General features: G+C 44.3%; 1 protein-coding gene across 1 annotated transcript in view; it reads right to left on the minus strand.

Moving 5' to 3' along the window:
* Window positions 1–4,860: 4,860 nt before the first annotated feature.
* LOC128692520 (glucose dehydrogenase [FAD, quinone]-like) overlaps window positions 4,861–25,000 on the minus strand; it is a 34,712-nt gene continuing 14,572 nt past the window's right edge. Inside the window, exons 2-6 of the mRNA XM_070090125.1 lie at window positions 23,764–23,953; window positions 12,145–12,279; window positions 11,801–11,922; window positions 5,208–5,264; window positions 4,861–5,031 (exon numbers count right to left, since the gene is read on the minus strand). Of these exons, the coding sequence (XP_069946226.1) occupies window positions 4,861–5,031; window positions 5,208–5,264; window positions 11,801–11,922; window positions 12,145–12,279; window positions 23,764–23,953 (675 nt within the window). The remainder of the gene's footprint in view (window positions 5,032–5,207; window positions 5,265–11,800; window positions 11,923–12,144; window positions 12,280–23,763; window positions 23,954–25,000) is intronic.

A 25,000-nucleotide genomic window follows, 5' to 3' on the forward strand; every position in this document is an offset into this window, starting at 1 on the left:
AAAAAGTGCTCTAAAAACTTTTCAGCAAATATATTCTGTTACTGAGGTGTCTTGTTGAAGCTGCACATCAGTGCTGGGTAACTACAACACACGGTGTCTTGTTGAAGCTGCACATCAGTGCTGGGTAACTACAACACACGGTGTCTTGTTGAAGCTGCACATCAGTGCTGGGTAACTACAACACACGGTGTCTTGTTGAAGCTGCACATCAGTGCTGGGTAACTACAACACACGGTGTCTTGTTGAAGCTGCACATCAGTGCTGGGTAACTACAACACACGGTGTCTTGTTGAAGCTGCACATCAGTGCTGGGTAACTACAACACACGGTGTCTTGTTGAAGCTGCACATCAGTGCTGGGTAACTACAACACACGGTGTCTTGTTGAAGCTGCACATCAGTGCTGGGTAACTACAACACACGGTGTCTTGTTGAAGCTGCACATCAGTGCTGGGTAACTACAACACACGGTGTCTTGTTGAAGCTGCACATCAGTGCTGGGTAACTACAACACACAGTGTCTTGTTGAAGCTGCACATCAGTGCTGGGTAACTACAACACACAGTGTCTTGTTGAAGCTGCACATCAGTGCTGGGTAACTACAACACACAGTGTCTTGTTGAAGCTGCACATCAGTGCTGGGTAACCACAACACACGGTGTCTTGTTGAAGCTGCACATCAGTGCTGGGTAACTACAACACACGGTGTCTTGTTGAAGCTGCACATCAGTGCTGGGTAACTACAACACACAGTGTCTTGTTGAAGCTGCACATCAGTGCTGGGTAACTACAACACACAGTGTCTTGTTGAAGCTGCACATCAGTGCTGGGTAACTACAACACACAGTGTCCTGTTGAAGCTGCACATCAGTGCTGGGTAACTACAACACACAGTGTCTTGTTGAAGCTGCACATCAGTGCTGGGTAACTACAACACACGGTGTTTTGTTGAAGCTGCACATCAGTGCTGGGTAACTACAACACACGGTGTCTTGTTGAAGCTGCACATCAGTGCTGGGTAACTACAACACACGGTGTCTTGTTGAAGCTGCACATCAGTGCTGAGTAACTACAACACACGGTGTCTTGTTGAAGCTGCACATCAGTGCTGGGTAACTACAACACACGGTGTCTTGTTGAAGCTGCACATCAGTGCTGGGTAACTACAACACACGGTGTCTTGTTGAAGCTGCACATCAGTGCTGGGTAACTACAACACACGATGTCTTGTTGAAGCTGCACATCAGTGCTGGGTAACTACAACACACGGTGTCTTATTGAAGCTGCACATCAGTGCTGGGTAACTACAACACACGGTGTCTTGTTGAAGCTGCACATCAGTGCTGGGTAACCACAACACACGGTGTCTTGTTGAAGCTGCATATCAGTGCTGGGTAACTACAACACACGGTGTCTTGTTGAAGCTGCACATCAGTGCTGGGTAACCACAACACACGGTGTCTTGTTGAAGCTGCACATCAGTGCTGGGTAACTACAACACACGGTGTCTTGTTGAAGCTGCACATCAGTGCTGGGTAACTACAACACACGGTGTCTTGTTGAAGCTGCACATCAGTGCTGGGTAACTACAACACACGGTGTCTTGTTGAAGCTGCACATCAGTGCTGGGTAACCACAACACACGGTGTCATGTTGAAGCTGCACATCAGTGCTGGGTAACTACAACACACGGTGTCTTGTTGAAGCTGCACATCAGTGCTGGGTAACTACAACACACGGTGTCTTGTTGAAGCTGCACATCAGTGCTGGGTAACTACAACACACGGTGTCTTGTTGAAGCTGCACATCAGTGCTGGGTAACTACAACACACGGTGTCTTGTTGAAGCTGCACATCAGTGCTGGGTAACTACAACACACGGTGTCTTGTTGAAGCTGCACATCAGTGCTGGGTAACTACAACACACGGTGTCTTGTTGAAGCTGCACATCAGTGCTGGGTAACTACAACACACGGTGTCTTGTTGAAGCTGCACATCAGTGCTGGGTAACGACAACACACGGTGTCTTGTTGAAGCTGCACATCAATGCTGGGTAACCACAACACACGGTGTCTTGTTGAAGCTGCACATCAGTGCTGGGTAACTACAACACACGGTGTCTTGTTGAAGCTGCACATCAGTGCTGGGTAACTACAACATACAGTGTCTTGTTGAAGCTGCACATCAATGCTGGGTAACCACAACACACGGTGTCTTGTTGAAGCTGCACATCAGTGCTGGGTAACTACAACACACGGTGTCTTGTTGAAGCTGCACATCAGTGCTGGGTAACTACAACACACGGTGTCTTGTTGAAGCTGCACATCAGTGCTGGGTAACTACAACACACGGTGTCTTGTTGAAGCTGCACATCAGTGCTGGGTAACTACAACACACGGTGTCTTGTTGAAGCTGCACATCAGTGCTGGGTAACTACACCACACGGTGTCTTGTTGAAGCTGCACATCAGTGCTGGGTAACAACAACACACGGTGTCTTGTTGAAGCTGCACATCAGTGCTGGGTAACTACAACACACGGTGTCTTGTTGAAGCTGCACATCAGTGCTGGGTAACTACAACACACGGTGTCTTGTTGAAGCTGCACATCAGTGCTTGGTAACTACAACACACGGTGTCTTGTTGAAGCTGCACATCAGTGCTGGGTAACTACAACACACGGTGTCTTGTTGAAGCTGCACATCAATGCTGGGTAACTACAACACACGGTGTCTTGTTGAAGCTGCACATCAGTGCTGGGTAACCACAACACACGGTGTCTTGTTGAAGCTGCACATCAGTGCTGGGTAACCACAACACACGGTGTCTTGTTGAAGCTGCACATCAGTGCTGGGTAACCACAACACACGGTGTCTTGTTGAAGCTGCACATCAGTGCTGGGTAACTACAACACACGGTGTCTTCTTGAAGCTGCACATCAGTGCTGGGTAACCACAACACACGGTGTCTTGTTGAAGCTGCACATCAGTGCTGGGTAACTACAACACACGGTGTCTTCTTGAAGCTGCACATCAGTGCTGGGTAACCACAACACACGGTGTCTTGTTGAAGCTGCACATCAGTGCTGGGTAACTACAACACACGGTGTCTTGTTGAAGCTGCACATCAATGCTGGGTAACTACAACACACGGTGTTTTGTTGAAGCTGCACATCAATGCTGGGTAACTACAACACACGGTGTCTTGTTGAAGCTGCACATCAATGCTGGGTAACCACAACACACGGTGTCTTGTTGAAGCTGCACATCAATGCTGGGTAATACAACACACGGTGTCTTGTTGAAGCTGCACATCAGTGCTGGGTAACCACAACACACGGTGTCTTGTTGAAGCTGCACATCAATGCTGGGTAACTACAACACACGGTGTCTTGTTGAAGCTGCACATCAATGCTGGGTAACCACAACACACGGTGTCTTGTTGAAGCTGCACATCAATGCTGGGTAACCACAACACACGGTGTCTTGTTGAAGCTGCACATCAATGCTGGGTAACTACAACACACGGTGTCTTGTTGAAGCTGCACATCAGCACTGAGTAACTACAGCACATGGTGTCATAGTGAAGCTCTACATCAGCGCTGGGTAACCACAACACACGGTGTCTTGTTGAAGCTGCACATCAGTGCTGGGTAACTACAACACACGGTGTCTTGTTGAAGCTGCACATCAGTGCTGGGTAACTACAACACACGGTGTCTTGTTGAAGCTGCACATCAGTGCTGGGTAACTACAACACACGGTGTCTTGTTGAAGCTGCACATCAGTGCTGGGTAACTACAACACACAGTGTCTTGTTGAAGCTGCACATCAGTGCTGGGTAACTACAACACATGGTGTCTTTTTGAAGCTGCACATCAGTGCTGGGTAACTACAACACACGGTGTCTTGTTGAAGCTGCACATCAGTGCTGGGTAACTACAACACACGGTGTCTTGTTGAAGCTGCACATCAGTGCTGGGTAACTACAACACACGGTGTCTTCTTGAAGCTGCACATCAGTGCTGGGTAACTACAACACACGGTGTCTTGTTGAAGCTGCACATCAGTGCTGGGTAACTACAACACACGGTGTCTTGTTGAAGCTGCACATCAGTGCTGGGTAACTACAACACACGGTGTCTTGTTGAAGCTGCACATCAGTGCTGGGTAACTACAATACACGGTGTCTTGTTGAAGCTGCACATCAGTGCTGGGTAACCACAACACACGGTGTCTTGTTGAAGCTGCACATCAGTGCTGGGTAACCACAACACACGGTGTCTTGTTGAAGCTGCACATCAGCGCTGAGTAACTACAACACACGGTGTCTTGTTGAAGCTGCACGTCAGTGCTGGGTAACTACAACACACGGTGTCTTGTTGAAGCTGCACATCAGTGCTGGGTAACTACAACACACTCTGTCTTCTTGAAGCTGCACATCAGTGCTGGGTAACCACAACACACGGTGTCTTGTTGAAGCTGCACATCAATGCTGGGTAACCACAACACACAGTGTCTTGTTGAAGCTGCACGTCAGTGCTGGGTAACCACAACACACGGTGTCTTGTTGAAGCTGCACATCAGTGCTGGGTAACCACAACACACGGTGTCTTGTTGAAGCTGCACATCAGTGCTGGGTAACCACAACACACGGTGTCTTGTTGAAGCTGCACATCAGTGCTGGGTAACCACAACACACGGTGTCTTGTTGAAGCTGCACATCAATGCTGGGTAACTACAACACACGGTGTTTTGTTGAAGCTGCACATCAATGCTGGGTAACCACAACACACGGTGTCTTGTTGAAGCTGCACATCAGTGCTGGGTAACCACAACACACGGTGTCTTGTTGAAGCTGCACATCAGTGCTGGGTAACTACAACACACGGTGTCTTGTTGAAGCTGCACATCAGTGCTGGGTAACTACAACACACGGTGTCTTGTTGAAGCTGCACATCAGTGCTGAGTAACTGCGACACACGGTACAGGTGACGGGCTACTGAATCTTCGTCCCATTTCCATTCGCTCAGGCGCTGTATGGGTCACTATGTATTAATATAATATATCGCTATATAACAGAGCAAAACAAATATGAAATAAAAGCAGGTGAAGTAAATGAATAGAAGAGATGAGGTGTAGTGTGGAGAATTACCCTTGGAAATTAATCGGCTAAAAATGTGAGTAGTGAGATGTATAGACTAAGACTGACCTTGCCCAGGTGCTCGTATGTAACGCCAACTGCTCGCTTCTCATCATCAAACAGAATCTGGAATAAAAAAAAATCACAGAAATAACTACTATAGGTGTATTTTGATCAATGCACGATCAGAGAAATGTATTCCGATTCCATTACCTAAATGTTCAAGAGAGGAATAGCGCAGAGTGCGGCATACATTTGTAATGTAGTTAGTGTTGAATAATTTATGAGAGTCAGAACAGGCATCCACAAGTAATCACAGGAAGGCTAATGTACCAACTTCTTTAATAAAAAGGAAAAATAAGAACATACACAGCACAACACAAATTAGAACATACACAGCACAACACAAATTAGAACATACACAGCACAACACAAACCAGAACATACACAGCACAACACAAACCAGAACATACACAGCACAACACAAACCAGAACATACACAGCACAACACAAACCAGAACATACACAGCACAACACAAACCAGAACATACACAGCACAACACAAACCAGAACATACACAGCACAACACAAACCAGAACATACACAGCACAACACAAACCAGAACATACACAGCACAACACAAATTACGACATACACAGCACAACACAAACCAGAACATACACAGCACAACACAAATTACGACATACACAGCACAACACAAATTACGACATACACAGCACAACACAAATTACGACATACACAGCACAACACAAATTACGACATACACAGCACAACACAAATTACGACATACACAGCACAACACAAATTACGACATACACAGCACAACACAAATTACGACATACACAGCACAACACAAATTAGATAACAGACAGCACAACACAAACCAGAACATACACAGCACAACACAAACCAGAACATACACAGCACAACACAAATTAGAACATACACAGCACAACACAAATTAGATAACAGACAGCACAACACAAACCAGAACATACACAGCACAACACAAATTAGAACATACACAGCACAACACAAACCAGAACATACACAGCACAACACAAACCAGAACATACACAGCACAACACAAACCAGAACATACACAGCACAACACAAATTAGAACATACACAGCACAACACAAACCAGAACATACACAGCACAACACAAACCAGAACATACACAGCACAACACAAATTAGAACATACACAGCACAACACAAACCAGAACATACACAGCACAACACAAATTAGAACATACACAGCACAACACAAATTAGAACATACACAGCACAACACAAATTAGAACATACACAGCACAACACAAATTAGAACATACACAGCACAACACAAACCAGAACATACACAGCACAACACAAATTAGAACATACACAGCACAACACAAATTAGAACATACACAGCACAACACAAATTCAAACTTTCCACCAAGAAACACCAGCATAAAATATTTTAAGCCTAACCGAGAAGGCAGTCTGTGTTCATCTCTCATAGATAAATATTCCAAAAAAACACTAATACTAAGTTTGAAGCCTCTCAGAAGCTGCATTATCACGTTATCGGGTTGAAGGTTTGAAGCTTATCTAATAAGGAACTCACAAATTATCCCAGCCAATGCAGTACTTTAATTTTCCCAGTTTCTTCATTGTAAATGTCAATGTGGAACCTACACAGGTTCAAATTAATCCGAACTTTTCTTTTATTAAGAGTGATCAGAGATTAAAGTTTAATAAGGTTAATTTAGGTTTAGATACATCACATAAATTTGTCACAATGATGTGAAGGCCAACACGATGTCACGGGGCCATAAAAACTGTATTATGAGATTTAACTTATAATAATCCAGAGAAGTCAAATACTGACTAATGATCAGGAGAGGCATTCTCCATTTATTTCATGGATTTTTTATTAAAATAAATATGAAGCTTCCTTTCATAAGAACACATCAGCACTAAATGCTCTTAAACTTGATAACTAGACAACTCTCGTCGTCCTCGATTCGATTCGATTCGAAAAGAGTTCTTTACCCGAGTTAAAAAGTTATGACTTTTGTCAAAGTTAATCTTGCTGAACCTGTATCTGCGTTCTACTAGTGACCTACGTCTCACCTCCTGGCGCTATATAAGGCTCCATCCTGTCACTTCAACTCCATATTGTTTCAAACTTTGGAACAATGCTCTTCTCCAGACTGAGGGACTGACCACCTCAAAACTTTAATGGTGATGGACTGATTACATCGTCTTCAAGTCTCTTCTGCTTCTATCAACTTTTCTGTACTCGACTGAAGAAGCCTACTGTGTAGGCGAAACGTTTCGAAATAAAGATACCTAACTGTTGCATATGTGTCTTACCTAACAACTTGTACATAATCCCACCACTTACCAGATATTCTCTGGTGGTCACTTGATGTAGCTGGATCACCCACAACCTATCCAATTACAACATACCTAGCTGGCCAGTATCAGTCTGCTATAACTAGAAGGGTGGCCCGGTGGTCTGGTGGCTAAAACTCCCGCTTCACACACGGAGGGCCTGGGTTCGATTTCCGGCGGGTGGAAATTCCGACACGTTTCCTTACACCTATTGTCCTGTTCACCTAGCAGCAAATAGGTACCTGGGTGTTAGTCGACTGGTGTGGGTCGCATCCTGGGGGACAAGATTAAGGACCCCAATAGAAATAAGTTAGACAGTCCTCGATGACGCACTGACTTTCTTGGGTTATCCTGGGTGGCTAACCCTCCGGGGTTAAAAATCCGAACGAAATCTTATCTTACTTAACTGTGGGTGATTGATACTTCTTATTTCCTCCATTCACCATCTCATTTCGATATCCTGCTACACTGACACGGTTCTTATTCCAGCAGGACGAGGTATCCCTTGGTTGGTCCCGGTTTAGAAGTCGTGACTCCATAAAACCTTCACTATCCTCTGAACAGGAACCACGAGGTCTAACGTGTTCATTCGGAGCAAGGCGACTTATTTCACTTCACACATTCTCTTAACTTAGTGTTATTATCAGCAATTACGTTACAATTCACACGACGATTTAATGTCTCATAAATATTATGCACATTAGAGGTCACTCCATTAAGATCTGAGACCGATGGGTGATGATTAAATCACGGGTAATTTCCCCTGAACACACTGCATGGCATCCACCATTATTCACTAATTTTACCACTTCATTACAGTGGTCCTGTAAATCACGTTCCCTCACTCTTCACCAGGAACAGTTACGACACTTCCTATTATGAAGTGAGGCCTGTATTAATCCTTAGGCTGCTGTGAACGCCAATTTTCTGGTCCCATGCTTTCCCAGCCTCTTAACTCCATTCCAAACACTCCCGCTCCCTGATGCCCCATCTCGACCTCTCCCCTGCCCATCAGCGCAGGCGCAGGGCTTCCCTGTTCGTTCTATTCCATTTTCAAATACATTTTTGACCCATATCGACACATTAAACACCTATTAGGCACTATAGCTTCGGAAGATTAAAATATTTTCCACACCTACTATACTACCTAGCTAATTTCTACACTAGTCTTTCTATAATACTTTCATAGCAAATCTTTTGTAGGAAGTTCTTCCAAGAGTTTCTTACTCGATGTTGAAAAAGGTATATAATACCGACAAGTTGAAGAGTGAAACACATGTGCAACACTTCGGAATCATCATTGTTGACTGAAACATTTTCTCTTACACAGTAGGTTTCTTCAGCTTAATACAGGAGTAGAAGCGAAATAAAGATGATGAAATCAGTTCATCAGCCTTGGATAAAATGCTTTTCATTGCTGTTTATTATGTACTAGAATTTTGTTTCGGAAAAATATAGCTTTTCAGGTTTTCAAGAATTGTTTTGGGTGGAGTATACATGGAGGATGTTCCTGTGGAAAATAACGGTGTTTTCCAGAACCGTTATGGCCACCCCAGGTGGGGGAGGGGGGGAACGACGCCTAAAGAGGTGTTAATTCTGTATATACTTAATTCTAAGAATTAGCCTTGTAACTCTTAGGCTAATTATACACTAAATTACTACATTACTACTACACATATTTAAGTTAAGTTAGAGACAGTTTTTTAGCTTAAGACAGTAGTTACACTTTTCATAAACAGTAATGCCATAGGCACCTCCAGCCTTCCAATTTGAGTATCCACGGGTTTGAGCCGACGGCGGTCAGTCATACTTCAGCAGTGAGACACACAACACCCCTTACACAAACTTTCCACAGTAACTACATTCGTACACCATACGATCACTGCAGGCAAGGGTCTCACTTACTGGAGCAGGCAGTTACGTAACTCACACAGATAGTCGCAGATGTATAAATGTGTGGAGGTGGCACTCCCACGACCAAAGGTTACCATGTCAGCTGCCGGTCACAATCACACTACCTACTGTGAGGAATAAGGTCACTACCCCATCGATTGAGGTTACCCTAAAGTGGAGAGGCAGCCACAGACTGAATTTACAATTGAAACAAGGGTCCACTAACCCGACTCAGCCATGACTCCCCCCCACAAACTGCCTTAATTCCCCCACAGTTCCGAGCGTCAACGCAACTGCGGCCCGATCCATGACCAAGTCTCTCGGTAGATCAGATCCTGATCAACGAGGTTGTTACTGATGGCCGCATGCAAATTGATGTATGGACCACAGCCCTGCTGGCCAGTTACTGTCTTTAGGTACTTGTCCAGCGCCTTCTTGAAGAGAGCCAGGGGTCTATTAGTAATCCCCCTTATGTATGCTGGGAGGCAGATGAATAGTCTTGGGCCCTTGACACTTACTGTGTTGTCTCTTGGCATATGCATGGCGACTCTGCTTTTCATTAGGGAAAGTTGCATTGCCTATCGAGCTTTGTGCTTTCTTAGGGAGTGATTTCAATATGTAGATTTGTGATTAGACCCTCTCGGATTTACCAAGTATATATTATCCCATATCTTTCTCGCCTTCACTCCAAGGAGTACAGGTCAAGGGACTTCAACCGTTCCCAGTAACTTAGTGCTTCTTTGTACTTTTACTTGCAGTGAAAGTACTTTGCATATTCTCCAGGTCTGCAGTTTCACCTGCAATATTCCAGCCTAGAGAGAACAAGTGATGTAACGAGAATCATTATCAGCTTGGCATCTCTAGTTCTGAAGGTTCTCAATATCCATCCATTCTGAAGGTTCTCTTTATCCCATTTTCCTAACAAATGTAATAGATTGTTGTGGTCTTTGAAAGTGATATTCACTGACATAACTCCAAGGTCCTTCTCATTAGTTTTTCGATCTATGATGTGGTTTGTGTTTGTTTTATATTACTATCCAGTTTTTATTTCCCAGAGTTTTCCATAGTGGAATAATTAAAATTTGTCTTCATTGAACTACACAATGTTGTCTGACGAACATTTAATAACTTGGCAAATGTCCGCTTGAAAATTTGCAGTGTCCTCGATAGTTGATACTTTCATGCAAATTCTGGTATCATTAGCAAAGAAAGACACAGTTCTGTGGTTTACATCTCTGTCTATGTTAGATATGAGGATGAGGAATAGGATGGGAGCGAGCACTGTACCTTGTGGAACAGAGGTTTTCACTGTAGCTGCCTCAGACTTTACTTTGTTTAATTGGAGTGTTCTATTTGTTAGGAAGTTACAGATCCATCTAACCACTTTTCCTGTTAATCCCTTATGCATTTTGTGTGCTATTACACTATGATCACATTTGTCGAAGTATACAACTTCAGTATTTTGTTTGTCTTCCAGGGCATTCAAGATGATGCCATAGTTTTCCAGTCGATGTGAGATGCAGGAGCGAGCTGTTCTAAGTCCATGTTGCTGTGGGTTGTGCAACTGATGGGTATCCAAGTGGTTGGCGATCTTGCTTCTCACAACTCTTTCAAAGCTTTCTGTGAGGAATGGGGGGGACGTTAGTGCTATCGGTTTGTAATTCTTTGTAATTGCTTTACTGCCTCCTCTGTGGAGTGGACCTATGTCTATTGCTTTTAATGACTGTGGGATAATCCCTGTGTCCATGGTCCCTCTCCATAGAATACTTAACACATGCATAGGGTTTCTTGAAGTTCTTAATGAACACGGAGTTCCATGAGTCTGGGTCTGGGGCAAAGTGAGTGAACATGTCATTTATTGCTTTTCAAAGTCCTGTGATGTCAGCATAATATCAGAAATTCTTGAATTAACCAAGTTTTGAGTCTCGGTCATTAAAAATTCATGTAGACTGTCGACACTTAATCTGATTAAGGCTCACTAAACACTGAATCATATTGACACTTCAGTATCTGTATGAAATATTTTGGCCCTTTTCAGTAACTCTTTGATTCTTCGCCTTCACCTTTAGAGGAAGCGTCTCTCCCTTTCTAGGTCACATCTTCTCTTTTCTTAGGGAAATGTGCCTTGAGTATACCTCAAGTGCCGCAGAGTTAATTCTTTCTAGGCAAGGTTTTGGATCCGTGTTGTTTAGAATATCTTCCAGTTAGGACATGTTTAATGTGATCCCACTGTATGTTTCTATTACTGAAAATGAATTTGGTAAAGACACCCTTATAACTGATCTCATTTTCATGAAAAGTATTGAAAATTTAGGCAACCATTCGGATCGTCTCTGTAAAGGAAAACTATAAAATACCCACCTGTGTGACGTGGGCTCTGGAGACAATATGTAGGTTGCCTCGGTCGAGTGCAGGACGGAGGTAAGACTGCGCCACTGAAGACCTGCCTCCATTAACTTGTGTCATGTCAGCTACAGAGAATCCTGAAAATCAGATTTTATATTAGGCACTACACGATTCCTGAAATCCAGGGGTTATATGCCACTAGATGAATTCTGAAATCCAGGGGTTATATGCCACTTCAAATGAGAATCATATCTACAAAATAGGTATAAAATAGTTACAGATTTGATCACAAAATCATAAATATAAACAAAATATAGAAGAATCTTAAAAACAAAATCGTGACTTTAGTTTTTGCTTACCTATCTGTTCTGGCCCGTTGGCGTCAATGATGCTGTAGCCTAGTTCTTGTCCAGCCTTGAGGTAGCCAGCGAGGAGCGGCGCTCCCCACCGCTTGTCATCCACTGACAGCGGCCCCCCTCGACCATGGTACTCGGCTAAGGCAAGGGTACATGGTGAGGCAAGGGTACAGGGTGAGGCAAAGGTACATGGTGAGGCAAGGGTACAGGGTGAGGCAAAGGCACATGGTGAGGCAGGGGTACAGGGTGAGGCAAAGGTACATGGTGAGGCAAGGGTACAGGGTGAGGCAAAGGTACATGGTGAGGCAAGGGTACAGGGTGAGGCAAAGGTACATGGTGAGGCAAGGGTACAGGGTGAGGCAAAGGCACATGGTGAGGCAGGGGTACAGGGTGAGGCAAAGGTACATGGTGAGGCAAGGGTACAGGGTGAGGCAAAGGTACATGGTGAGGCAGGGGTACAGGGTGAGGCAAAGGTACATGGTGAGGCTGGGGTACAGGGTGAGACCGGTTTCTGGGTGGGACTGGGTTCTGGATGGGACTGGGTTCTGGGTGGGACAGGGTTCTGGGTGGGACTGGGTTCTGGGTGGGACTGGGTTCTGGGTGGGACTGGGTTCTGGGTGGGACTGGGTTCTGGGTGGGACAGGGTTCTGGGTGGGACAGGGTTCTGGGTGGGACTGGGTTCTGGGTGGGACTGGGTTCTGGGTGGGACTGGGTTCTAGGTGGGACAGGGTTCTGGGTGGGACTGGGTTCTGGGTGGGACTGGGTTCTGGGTGGGACAGGGTTCTGGGTGGGACAGGGTTCTGGGTGGGACTGGGTTCTGGGTGGGACTGGGTTCTGGGTGGGACTGGGTTCTGGGTGGGACTGGGTTCTGGGTGGGACAGGGTTCTGGGTGGGACTGGGTACTGGGTGGGACTGGGTTCTGGGTGGGACTGGGTTCTGGGTGGGACAGGGTTCTGGGTGGGACAGGGTTCTGGGTGGGACTGGGTTCTGGGTGGGACTGGGTTCTGGGTGGGACTGGGTTCTGGGTGGGACAGGGTTCTGGGTGGGACAGGGTTCTGGGTGGGACTGGGTTCTGTGTGGGACTGGGTTCTGGGTGGGACAGGGTTCTGGGTGGGACTGGGTTCTGGGTGGGACTGGGTTCTGGGTGGGACTTGGTTCTGGGTGGGACTGGGTTCTGGGTGGTACTTGGTTCTGGGTGGGACTGGGTTCTGGGTGGGACTGGGTTCTGGGTGGGACTGGGTTCTGGGTGGGACTTGGTTCTGGGTGGGACTGGGTTCTGGGTGGGACTTGGTTCTGGGTGGGACTGGGTTCTGTGTGGGACTGGGTTCTGGGTGGGACAAGGTTCTGGGTGGTACAGGGTTCGGGGTGGGACTGGGTTCTGGGTGGGACTTGGTTCTGGGTGGGACTGGGTTCTGGGTGGGACTGGGTTCTGGGTGGGACTGGGTTCTGGGTGGGACTGGGTTCTGGGTGGGACTGGGTTCTGGGTGGGACTGGGTTCTGGGTGGGACTGGGTTCTGGGTGGGACTGGGTTCTGGGTGGGACTTGGTTCTGGGTGGGACTGGGTTCTGGGTGGGACTGGGTTCTGGGTGGGACTGGGTTCTGGGTGGGACTGGGTTCTGGGTGGGACTTGGTTCTGGGTGGGACTGGGTTCTGGGTGGGACTGGGTTCTGGGTGGGACTGGGTTCTGGGTGGGACTGGGTTCTGGGTGGGACTTGGTTCTGGGTGGGACTGGGTTCTGGGTGGGACTGGGTTCTGGGTGGGACTGGGTTCTGGGTGGGACTGGGTTCTGGGTGGGACTGGGTTCTGGGTGGGACTGGGTTCTGGGTGGGACTGGGTTCTGGGTGGGACTGGGTTCTGGGTGGGACTGGGTTCTGGGTGGGACTGGGTTCTGGGTGGGACTGGGTTCTGGGTGGGACTGGGTTCTGGGTGGGACTGGGTTCTGGGTGGGACTGGGTTCTGGGTGGGACTGGGTTCTGGGTGGGACTGGGTTCTGGGTGGGACTGGGTTCTGGGTGGGACTGGGTTCTGGGTGGGACAGGGATCTGGGTGGGACTGGGTTCTGGGTGGGACAGGGTTCTGGGTGGGACTGGGTTCTGGGTGGGACTGGGTTCTGGGTGGGACTGGGTTCTGGGTGGGACTGGGTTCTGGGTGGGACTGGGTTCTGGGTGGGACAGGCCCTAATGGGAATAAGTCGGTTTTGACTTTTTTCGTTGTGTATTTTAGATATTATACAAAGGTTAATATATATGTGATATTTGTACTTATGGGTATCTGTCCCTAAATAAACTTACTGACTACTCAGAAGAGTCGTCATTACGACCATTTTCATTGATGCCAGCTACACCTGTATACCATGTACATACACTTGCAGTAGATAAAGATATATTATTATTATCATTATTGTTATTACTAGTCAAGTCTATTTTAATCACTAAAGTCGGAAATAAACTGTCAAGGTGTATGCCCAGATATACAACTCTGTGTATATATCTTGTGACAGAGATAGAGGGTATGGTAGTCAGTATGGTAGTGGAAGGTGGAGTAGTGAGGATGGTGGTGGCAGACAGGGTAGAAGGTGTAGTAGTTGTAGTGATGGACAGGTAGTGGTCTGATGGGGGAGGATATGGGTGGAGGGGAAGGGGTGGGTGATTTAGGAGTTTCAAGGAGGGGGGATGCGTGATGAGGTAGGGGTGGCAGAGTGGCAGTGAGAGGGAGGAAGGGCTATGAGGGGGTGGCAGAGCAGCAGTGAGAGGGAGGACGGGCTAAGAGGGGGTGGCAGAGCGGCAGTGGGAGGGAGGAAGGGCTATGAGGGGGTGGCAGAGCAGCAGTGAGAGGGAGGAAGGGCTAAGAGGGGGTGGCAGAGCGGCAGTGAGAGGGAGGAAGGGCTAAGAGGGGGTGGCAGAGCGGCAGTGAGAGGGAGGAAGGGCTAAGAGGGGGTGGCAGAGCGGCAGTGGGAGGGAGGAAGGGCTGACACTGCGGGAAATGCTCAGCATAACAAGGGACTTTCTATACAGTAGTATGTCATTGATGTCAACTATGGTCTGTATACCTTGTACATGTACTTGAAGAAATAAAATTTTTTATTAGTAGTATTATTTTATTATTAAGTCATGAATATTATTATTATTATTATTAAGGGTCCTGGTCCAGGTCAAGGACCAGGTCCCTTACAGGTCCTTCTCAAACACAACCTACCCAACATTCTCCACCTGACTCGCCTCACTATAAAAATCTCGTGTACTATTCACCCAGGTAGATCTGTGAGTGACTTGATAAAGCTCACTATGTGGGTGAAACGTTGTCAATAAAGGAACACATTATACTGCTTTTTTTTTTTTTTTTTTTTTTTTTTCCATGGGTCGGTATTTTATACCAGTTATCACCATGGTTCCCCTCAAGGAAGGTTCTTTGATGTTGGTGAGGGGCTCTTGATTTAGGGAATTGGATCTGTGCTCCAGTTCCCCGAATTAAGCCTGAATGCCTTCCACATCCCCCCCTCCAGGTGCTGTATAATCCTCCGGGTTTAGCGCTTCCCCCTTGATTATAATAATAATAATCACCATGGTTATAGAATTATGGGAATCTTGTTACTTTTTAAGCAATATAAACCATACCAATATATTAGTGACTTTAAACCGTACGTGTATAAAACTCGACTAGTACAGTTTTCGGCGCTGGTGAAGGGCTCTTGATTCAGTGCATTGGAGCTACTCTATTCAGTGCATTGGAGCAATAATAATCGACTCTGGTGACGACAAGTGGGTGACTTTTGCTCACCTGTGCTCTTGTTAGGTGTTCACCTGTGGTGATCTTGTTACATGTCTTAATGTAGTGTTCTACCTCCTCACCTGTGTTATGGTTACATGTTTCAATGTAGTGTTCTACCTCCTCACCTGTGTTCTTGTTACGTGGTCCTCTGTTGTGTTCTTGTTATGTGTCTCAGTGTATTGTTCTGCCTCCTCACCTGTGTTCTTGTTACGTGTCTCAATGTAGTGTTCTACCTCCTCACCTGTGTTCTTGTTACGTCTTCCTCTGTTGTGTTCTTGTTACGTGTCTCAATGCATTCTTCTGCCTCCTCACCTGTGTTCTTGTTACGTGTTCCTCTGTTGTGTTCTTGTTACGTGTGTGGAGAAATTTTCTCCAGGAGGGGGGTATCATCCCCTTACAGCCCTTTCAGCCCTGAGGGGCCCAGCCCTCTCAGAAGGGGCAAGCGTCTTGTTTACTGCTACAGTGAGTAATTGATCCCAGATGCAGTACCAGTATGCAACGTATGGTCAAGCGACCGCCGCTCCTTGCAGTCCAGTGTTGCAGAGTGCATTTTAATAAGAGACAGTACATCTCTTATCTTAGCAGGACAATTAAGGAAAATCCTGCTCCCACTTTATTACCATAGTGAAGATAGTGTATATTGTTGTCTATGCTTAAGACAGCAAGAATCAAACATTCTGCTTTGATTCATGGAGGAACTGGCAAGGAAGCAAAAGTACTAGGTCAGCTTTTCCTTTGTGCTGGGGGCAGTGACGGCGTGGGGCGTTGTGGCGTTGTGGCTCACCCAGCGTTCACCCAAAGAAAACGGGAGCTGGGTGACTCACCCAACAAAAAAACGGGGGATGGCACCCGGCATCAACTGCTCCAATCTCGAAAATCGCTGACTACGACAACAACAACCCAACTGATGTTCGGTTTGTCTGAGTGTATATACACATAGTGTTTATAATGTTTATAAACAGAAATTAAGAGACAAGATTGTGTTAAAGTTTGTTTCTTATAGATCTACCTGTTATATTAAAGGAACTTATATATAAAGTGTAAGCTTTCAAATACATATTAGCAGTGACATTTATATATGTGTAAGTAATATTCACGTATGATTTACAGTTATACAGTGACATTTATAGTGTATAGTGAATGAAGTGTATAACGTTATTTACGATTAATCATCGTGGTCAGGCTGACGCAGCAAACTCAAGCCATAAACACCAGCCACATGTACTGTGTACCCTTCATGGTCGTTGACCCTGAGGTTAAACGTAGTGGGTCATTAGTGTCTGACTCGATTATTGCATAAAAAAAACTCAGCTGTTTATAGCAGTACAGTGTTTTTTAAACACTAAGTGTGGTGCTAGAATTTTCAGTATACCATTAAAATGGCTTGTTTGAAAACTCAGTTTCAGTCTTTACAGACTAAGATTACACAATTAGAAAATCTAATTTCAGTCTGTATAGGACTAACTCAAGATAAAAACATAGATTTTGATGATCTTGAGGTCAAATTTAAATTACTTACACGACGTCTGGAAATAATTAATTCAGACTATACACATTATGAAAATAAATTTCTTGAATCAGACCCATCTGAGGATGAAATTAAAAATGTTTTGGATACTTTTAGTAATCAACAATTAAGGTGGACAGGAGTACAGGCTATCTGCCGCAAAACTCTGCCACAGAGACCTACTGTAACTAGTGGTCAAATACCTGTTACACCTGTAACAACAACAAGTGTACCATTACCAAGCTTACCTACCTTGTCATTTCCTATTTTCCAAGGTCATAATTATGAAGAATTCATTAGTGGTTTTCAATCCATAGTAAATTCACGAACTGAAATAGATGAGATTGCTAAGTTCAATAATCTTAAATGTCTTGTGCAGGGAGAACCCTATGAACTGATTAAGTCATTTCCGGTGGTTAAAGGCAATTATCAAATAGCCTTACGTGTCTTAGCAGACAATTACTTTGGTGCTGACAGGGCCAGAGTTAGACATGCAGTCTTAATATCAAGTTTGAAGCCACCCAAACATTGTTTTTCAGACTTACAGGCATTTAGAATCACATTAGACAATAGTCTCAGATCTCTAGGTGCTAAATATGACCTAAGACAATGTGATTGGTTTATCAGTGGTATTGGACAAGATAAGTTGTCACCACAAACTATTGAACGATTAAATATTATGTTCAATAAACGCTATTTCACTTGTGAGGAAATTAGCAATGGTTTACAAACAATAGTTTCATGCATGCAAGCAACGAGACAAGATGAAAAATCCACAAATCCCGTGGATAACAAACCTTCAACTCAGCATAAAAAGAGTATACCTACTCCCACTAAACCACAGAATGGGAAATCCCATATAGGCATTTATCAAGCTGTGAATACAACAGACAGTAAACAGGCTGTCACACATAAACGTACTCCAAAATGTGTACTTTGTGATGGAACACATTGGGCACAGTATTGTAGTCAATACACATAAATGGAGGCACGTAAACAACGTGTTCATCAGCTGAAAAAGTGCATCAAGTGTTTAGGTGAACACAAGGGAGGAAAATGCTCACTGAAGAATTGTTTTAAATGCAAGGGCATGCATCATACAGCATTATGCCCAAATACTTTTGCAGAACAGCAGAAGACTTCCCCAGAATCAGGAAGTCAACAAGCAACAGCATTAAATGTGAGAGATAAGTTTAAAGCAACTGCTCTCCCGATACCTCGAGTTGAGTTATCTAATAAATTACACAAAACCAATGTGCTAACACTATTTGATCAAGGCTCACGAAGGTCCTTCATAAGAAGAACAGTGTTGCAGAAACTGAATAAACAACCCTATGCCAAAGTACAGTTAGATATAGCTGTTTTTTTCCACAATTCTGGTAAACAGACATATGACCTAGCCAGAATCACTGTTGGTCTAGGAAACAGGAAAAAGACAGTAGAAGCTGTGGTAGTAGGTGATTTGCCTAAGTCTGTGCAGATCCAGGGATTAAAAGAAACAGTTGAAGCACTGAAAGCAGCTAAGGTCAAGTTAGCCTGTCCTGACATGCAGGCGGACACAATTAGTCCAATTGATTTAATCATTGGAAGTGATTATTATCACTGTTTTGTGCAAAATATAGTAAGTAAACATGATGTTCACTTGCTGAAAACAGCAGGAGGCCACATGATATGTGGTCCCATTCCCTCTCAAAGTGGAAAAGAAGCTGATATTGATTCAGTGGAAAATGTACTAGTTACGAGAATAACAGCTGATCATGTACCACAGCAAAAATTATCATTACTGGAAGAAATGAATGAACCAGTTGATAAGTTGTGGGATTTAGATGCGATAGGTATTGATGTAAATAAACCAAGCCCACAAGAGTCTCAGACTTATAACCAATATTTGGACACTGTCAAATATAAAGATGGACAGTATTGGGTTAGGTTACCATGGAAATTAAATCCACCACATCTGTCTAGCAATTATCGCATGGCTTTCTGACAAATGAAAGCACAAATACATGAGCTCAGGAAGAATCCAGAGCTACTGACTGTCTATGATAATATCATACAAGAACAGTTGGACAATAAATTCATTGAGGAAATAGTCGAAGATAAGTTGAAGACAGAAGCTCATTATCTCCCGCACCATGGAGTCAGAAAAGATTCTGAAACCACTCCACTACGTGTTGTATATAATTGCAGCGCACGTGCAAATAAAGATGTAGCAAGTCTTAATGACTGTCTGATGACCGGACCCTCACTAACTGAGAAGCTTGTAGACGTGCTTATGAAATTTCGCACAAACCCATATGCCTACACGGCTGATATTTCCAAGGCTTTCTTAAGAGTAGGACTACAAGAAATAGATAGAGATTATACTCGATTCTTGTGGCCTGAAAATCCACATGATCCTCAAAGTCCTGTGAAAACTTATCGCTTCAAATCAGTATTATTTGGTGCAACATCCTCTCCATTCTTACTAGAAGCTACTCTAAATACACATTTGAAGAAATCTGAAAGTCCCTTCAAAGAAATCTTAAAGAAAAGTTTCTATGTGGACAATCTTCAAGGTACTGTGAATAAAGAGGAGGATTTGAAATCCTTATACAGAGAAGTTAACAAGGAAATGAAAGAAGCAAATATGCCTCTAAGGATGTGGAATACAAATTCAAAGCAATTAAGGGAACTTATCAAAGAAGATTTCCCTGAAGCTGAAATTCCTGATTGCAACAATATGCTGGGACTTAATTGGAACACACAGGAAGATACTTTGAGTCTCAAAAGGATAAACAATAATTCATGCAGTACACTCACTAAACGTAGTTTACTGTCAGAGGTATCACAATGTTTTGATCCTCTAGGACTCGTATCGCTAATTACCATAAAAGATAAAATGCTTATGCAAGATGCATGGAAACTCAAAATTGGATGGGATGAGAAATTGCTTCTAGAAATGAGTCAAGCATGGGATGAAATATCCAAGGAGTTTAAACAACTTCATTAAATTAAATTTCCCAGACAAATAGGTCAAGAGGGAAACAATTACACATTACATGTGTTCTGTGATGCGTCAACCAGAGGTTATGGCGCTGTAGCTTACATGAGTAATGCTGAAGGAAGTACACTAATTACTTCAAAGGCCAGGGTAGCACCCTTGAAGGTCAGAACAGTACCACAATTGGAACTGACAGCACTCTATGTAGGCACAAAATTAGCTGTCTATTTCAACAAAGTACTTGATCATCTCACTATTGAAAAAACCGTGATCTGGAGTGATAATGAAGCAGTTCTCCAGTGGTTAAGAAATAATGAGAGTAAGTTGGTCTATGTACAGAACAGAGTAGCAGAAATAATAGAGATGCAGAGAGATTATCTCTTTCTCCACGTCTCTACCCAAGAGAATCCAGCTGACATGTTGTCACGTGGTGTCCCACTCAAGAAATTTGTGGATAATAAATTATGGCTCCACGGACCGAACTGGCTCTCTAATGAAAATAACTGGCCTCAGCAAAAAGCTCACATTATGCCAGAAGAAACAGTCTGCTTGAACACAGCAGAAATAAGTTGTGTAAATACTGCAGACACAAAAGAAAGAGTCATTGATGGATCTAAACACTCATCTTTGGGTAAACTCTTAAGAGTTACAGCTCTTGTCTTTAAATTCATTAAAGGAATGGAACCTGATTATGAATGTCTTGAACCCATTAAATACTGGGTGAAACTAATACAGAAAGATGTTTTCTCTACAGAATATAAATTTCTAGAAACACAAGATAAATCCCCAAAGAAACCTGTCATGATTAATTCTTTAGGACTTTATCTCGACTCAGAAAAGATTATAAGATGTCGAGGAAGAATTCATAATTCTTCACTACCTAAAGAAGCCATACATCCAGTATTGATCCCCAAGAATCATTGGCTAACAAAACTGATTGTTCAAAACGCCCACAGTAACGTGTTACATGGTGGGGTAGCTGACACACTTTGTCATATACGACAATCCTACTGGATACCTCAAGGTCGACAAAGTGTGAAAAAAATAAGGGACTGTATTACTTGTCGTCACTACGATATGCGAGTATGTCAGTATCCAGGTCCACCTCCATATCCCTCTGAAAGAGTTTGTCATATCACTCCATATGAGGTGACAGGTGTAGATTACACTGGACCAATAATTTTAACCAAAACAGTTGACAAAGTTCCCATCAAGGTGTACATCTGTTTGTTCACTTGTGCTACGACTAGAGCAGTACATCTAGAAGTAGCCACTGACATGTCTGCTGAAACCTTTATCATATTATTCAGAAGGTTTGCAACCAGAAGGAGATGTCCTAGACTGATGATTTCAGATAATGCAACGAACTTTGTTGCTGGTGCTGCTTATATAAGCAAGATCTTTGATCAACCAGAAGTACAACAGATGCTGAATCAACGCAGTTGTCGTTGGAGATACATTCCTCCTAAATCTCCATGGCACGGCGGATTTTGTGAAAGAATGATCGGCATTGTAAAACGTTGTTTAAGGAAGACTCTTCATCGTCAAAGAATCGAGTTAGAAGAATTCCGTACAGTTGTGATTGAAATAGAAAATAGAGTCAACAACAGACCTCTAACTTATGTTACCGATGATCTGGTCAATTTAGAAGTGTTAAGTCCATCTCATTTACTCCATGGCAGAAGGCTCGAACCTGTTCCTCCCATGAATCATAAAGAAATCATAGAGGATCCTTCTTATTTCGAACCTGAGCAACTCAAACGTAAATTCAAACACCTTAATAAAGTGATTGAACGTTGGGAGAAAATTTGGTAAGACTATCTCACCTCATTGAGAGAACACTTCTATGGAGCTGGTGTTCCTGAAAATCATAAGTCTTTAAGACCTGGTGACATAGTGATTATTGACAATGATGGTCCGAGGTCCCAATGACCACTTGAAAAAATTGTGACCATATATCCTGATGCAAATGGAATCATCAGGACAGTTGATGTTTTGAGCAAAGGTGTAGTGAATAAGCGGACAATAAATAAACTAGTACCGTTAGAATTACACAATGTTGAAAACAAAATTAGTGATTCTCCAGAAACCACGCAGACTAAAGCTGTTCAGAAAAGACAAGCAGCAGTGGTGGCAAGTGAGAAAATTAAATTAATGTTAAGTGATGAATAGTTCACCTGCAGCGAACCTCTGCCGCCCCCCAGTGTGGAGAAATTTTCTCCAGGAGGGGGGTATCAGCCCCTTTCAGCCCTGAGGGTACAGCTCTCTCAGAAGGGGCAAGCGTCTTGTTTACTGCTACAGTGAGTAATTGATCCCAGATGCAGTACCAGTATGCAACATATGGTCAAGCGACCACCGCTCCTTGCAGTCCAGTGTTGCAGATTGTATTTTAATAAGAGACAGTACATCTCTTACCTTAGCAGGACAATTAAGGAAAATCCTGCTCCCACTTTATTACCATAGTGAAGATAGTGTATATTGTTGTCTATGCTTAAGACAGCAAGAATCAAACATTCTGTTTTGACTCATGGAGGAAGTGGCAAGGAAGCAAAAGTACTAGGTCAGCTTTTCCTTTGTGCTGGGGGCAGTGACGGCGTGGGGCGTTGTGGCGTCTTCAGATTACTTTTGACTATACTGAGAGTGACACTGACGCCAGGATAACCAACAAAGAACGATCTGTGCGTTAGTGTGAACAAAGTGTCTCACAAAACACAATAAACACTTACAGAGAAGTGTGATCAGCTTCTTTAGTGATAAGATTGTGAACAATAAAGACAAATTTTGTGGAACATAGTGTACTAGTGTGCGTATTCCTAGACTATGGAAGACGTGGACATCCAAGGACACTTCAGCTTATATCAAGTCACTGATATCTGTCGAAGGTGTGAAGAACACCATAGCTCACGCAACAAGAGCAAGGTAGGTTACGAATTTCTTGTAGTACGGGGGACTGCGCAGCTCTTGAGTTGCAAGGAGTTTGTAATCAACCTATAGTCGGCAGTAAAGTGTGGACTTTTGAGTCCACACAAGTAAGTTTGTCAACCATCAGTGAATGAAATATGCTGACATAACACCCCCTAGGGGTAATTTATAATCTTACAAATTATAACTCATTTCAGCCCGTTGAGAGATGATCATGACAACAATTCAAGACCTCTTCTGCAGGGGCGGCTGTGTAGATGATTTGCTGTCTTTTATCAGCTAAATGTTCCCTATATTTAAATTTAAAATTAAGGTTAACTGGTAATCCCATTTCTCAACAACGTGTCTAAATGTAGTGTTCTACCTCTTCACCTGTGTTCTTGTTACGTGTTCCTCTGTTGTGTTTTTTTTACGTGACTCAATGTAGTGCTCTACCTCCTCACCTGTGTTCTTGTTACGTGTTCCTCTGTAATGCTCCGCCTTCTTGAAGTAACGTAGGACAGTGTGATAGTCCCAGCCAGGGTTGCCCAGCGCCTGCCAGTGGTCGTAGTCACGACGGTTGCCTCTCACATACATCATCCAGTTGATGGTTGACGACCCACCCACCACACGACCCAGGGGGAAGGCACACGCCTGCCTCACAACATTACCATATAACATCAGATAAACAAAAACATGACAATATGTGCTGACAATGGAAATATGCCGACAGTTGTAGGAGAAAGACACGTAAATCATTTTTGCAACATTGTACAGAAAAAGACTACACTGTGTATTACTTAGTTACACAAAGTTCCGTCTAGAGCGGCGCTGCTTTGCGGTTTCACTCATCTATAACTGTGTCAGGAATAACGAAATCATAATAACACGACTGCAAACAAATCACGGAATGGAAGAGATTTGAACCCATGATAAGTGGGTTCTCAAACTCAGAGGTCAGCGTGTTTACCACTGGGTCAGCTGACCCAGTGTGTTTACCACTGGGTCAGCTGGCTCAGTGTGTTTACCACTGGGTCAGCTGGCTCAGTGTGTTTACCACTGGGTCAGCTCACCCAGTGTGTTTACCACTGGGTCAGCTGGCTTAATGTGTTTACTACTGGGTCAGCTGGCTCAGTGTGTTTACCACTGGGCCAGCTGGCTCAGAGTGTTTACCACTGGGTCAGCTGCTCAGTGTGTTTACCTCTAGGCCAGCTGGTTCATTGTGTTTACCACTGGGCCAGCTGGCTCAGAGTGTTTACAACTGGGTCAGCTGCTCAGTGTGTTTACCTCTAGGCCAGCTGGTTCATTGTGTTTACCACTGGGCCAGCTGGCTCAGTGTGTTTACCACTGGGTCAGCTGGCTCAGTGTGTTTACCACTGGACCAGCTGGCTCAGTGTGTTTACCACTGGGTCAGCTGGCTCAGTGTGTTTACCACTGGGTCAGCTGGCTCAGTGTGTTTACCACTGGGTCAGCTGGCTCAGTGTGTTTACCACTGGACCAGCTGGCTCAGTGTGTTTACCACTGGGTCAGCTGGCTCAGTGTGTTTACCACTGAGTCAGCTGGCTCAGTCTGTTTACCACTCGGACAGCTGGCTCAGTGTGTTTACCACTGGGTCAGCTGGCTCAATGTGTTTACCACTGGGTCAGCTGGCTCAATGTGTTTACCACTGGGTCAGCTGGCTCAGTGTGTATACCACTGGGT

The sequence above is a fragment of the Cherax quadricarinatus genome, chromosome 30, assembly GCF_038502225.1.
Source record: "Cherax quadricarinatus isolate ZL_2023a chromosome 30, ASM3850222v1, whole genome shotgun sequence".
In the NCBI taxonomy this organism is placed as follows: Eukaryota; Metazoa; Arthropoda; class Malacostraca; order Decapoda; family Parastacidae; genus Cherax; species Cherax quadricarinatus.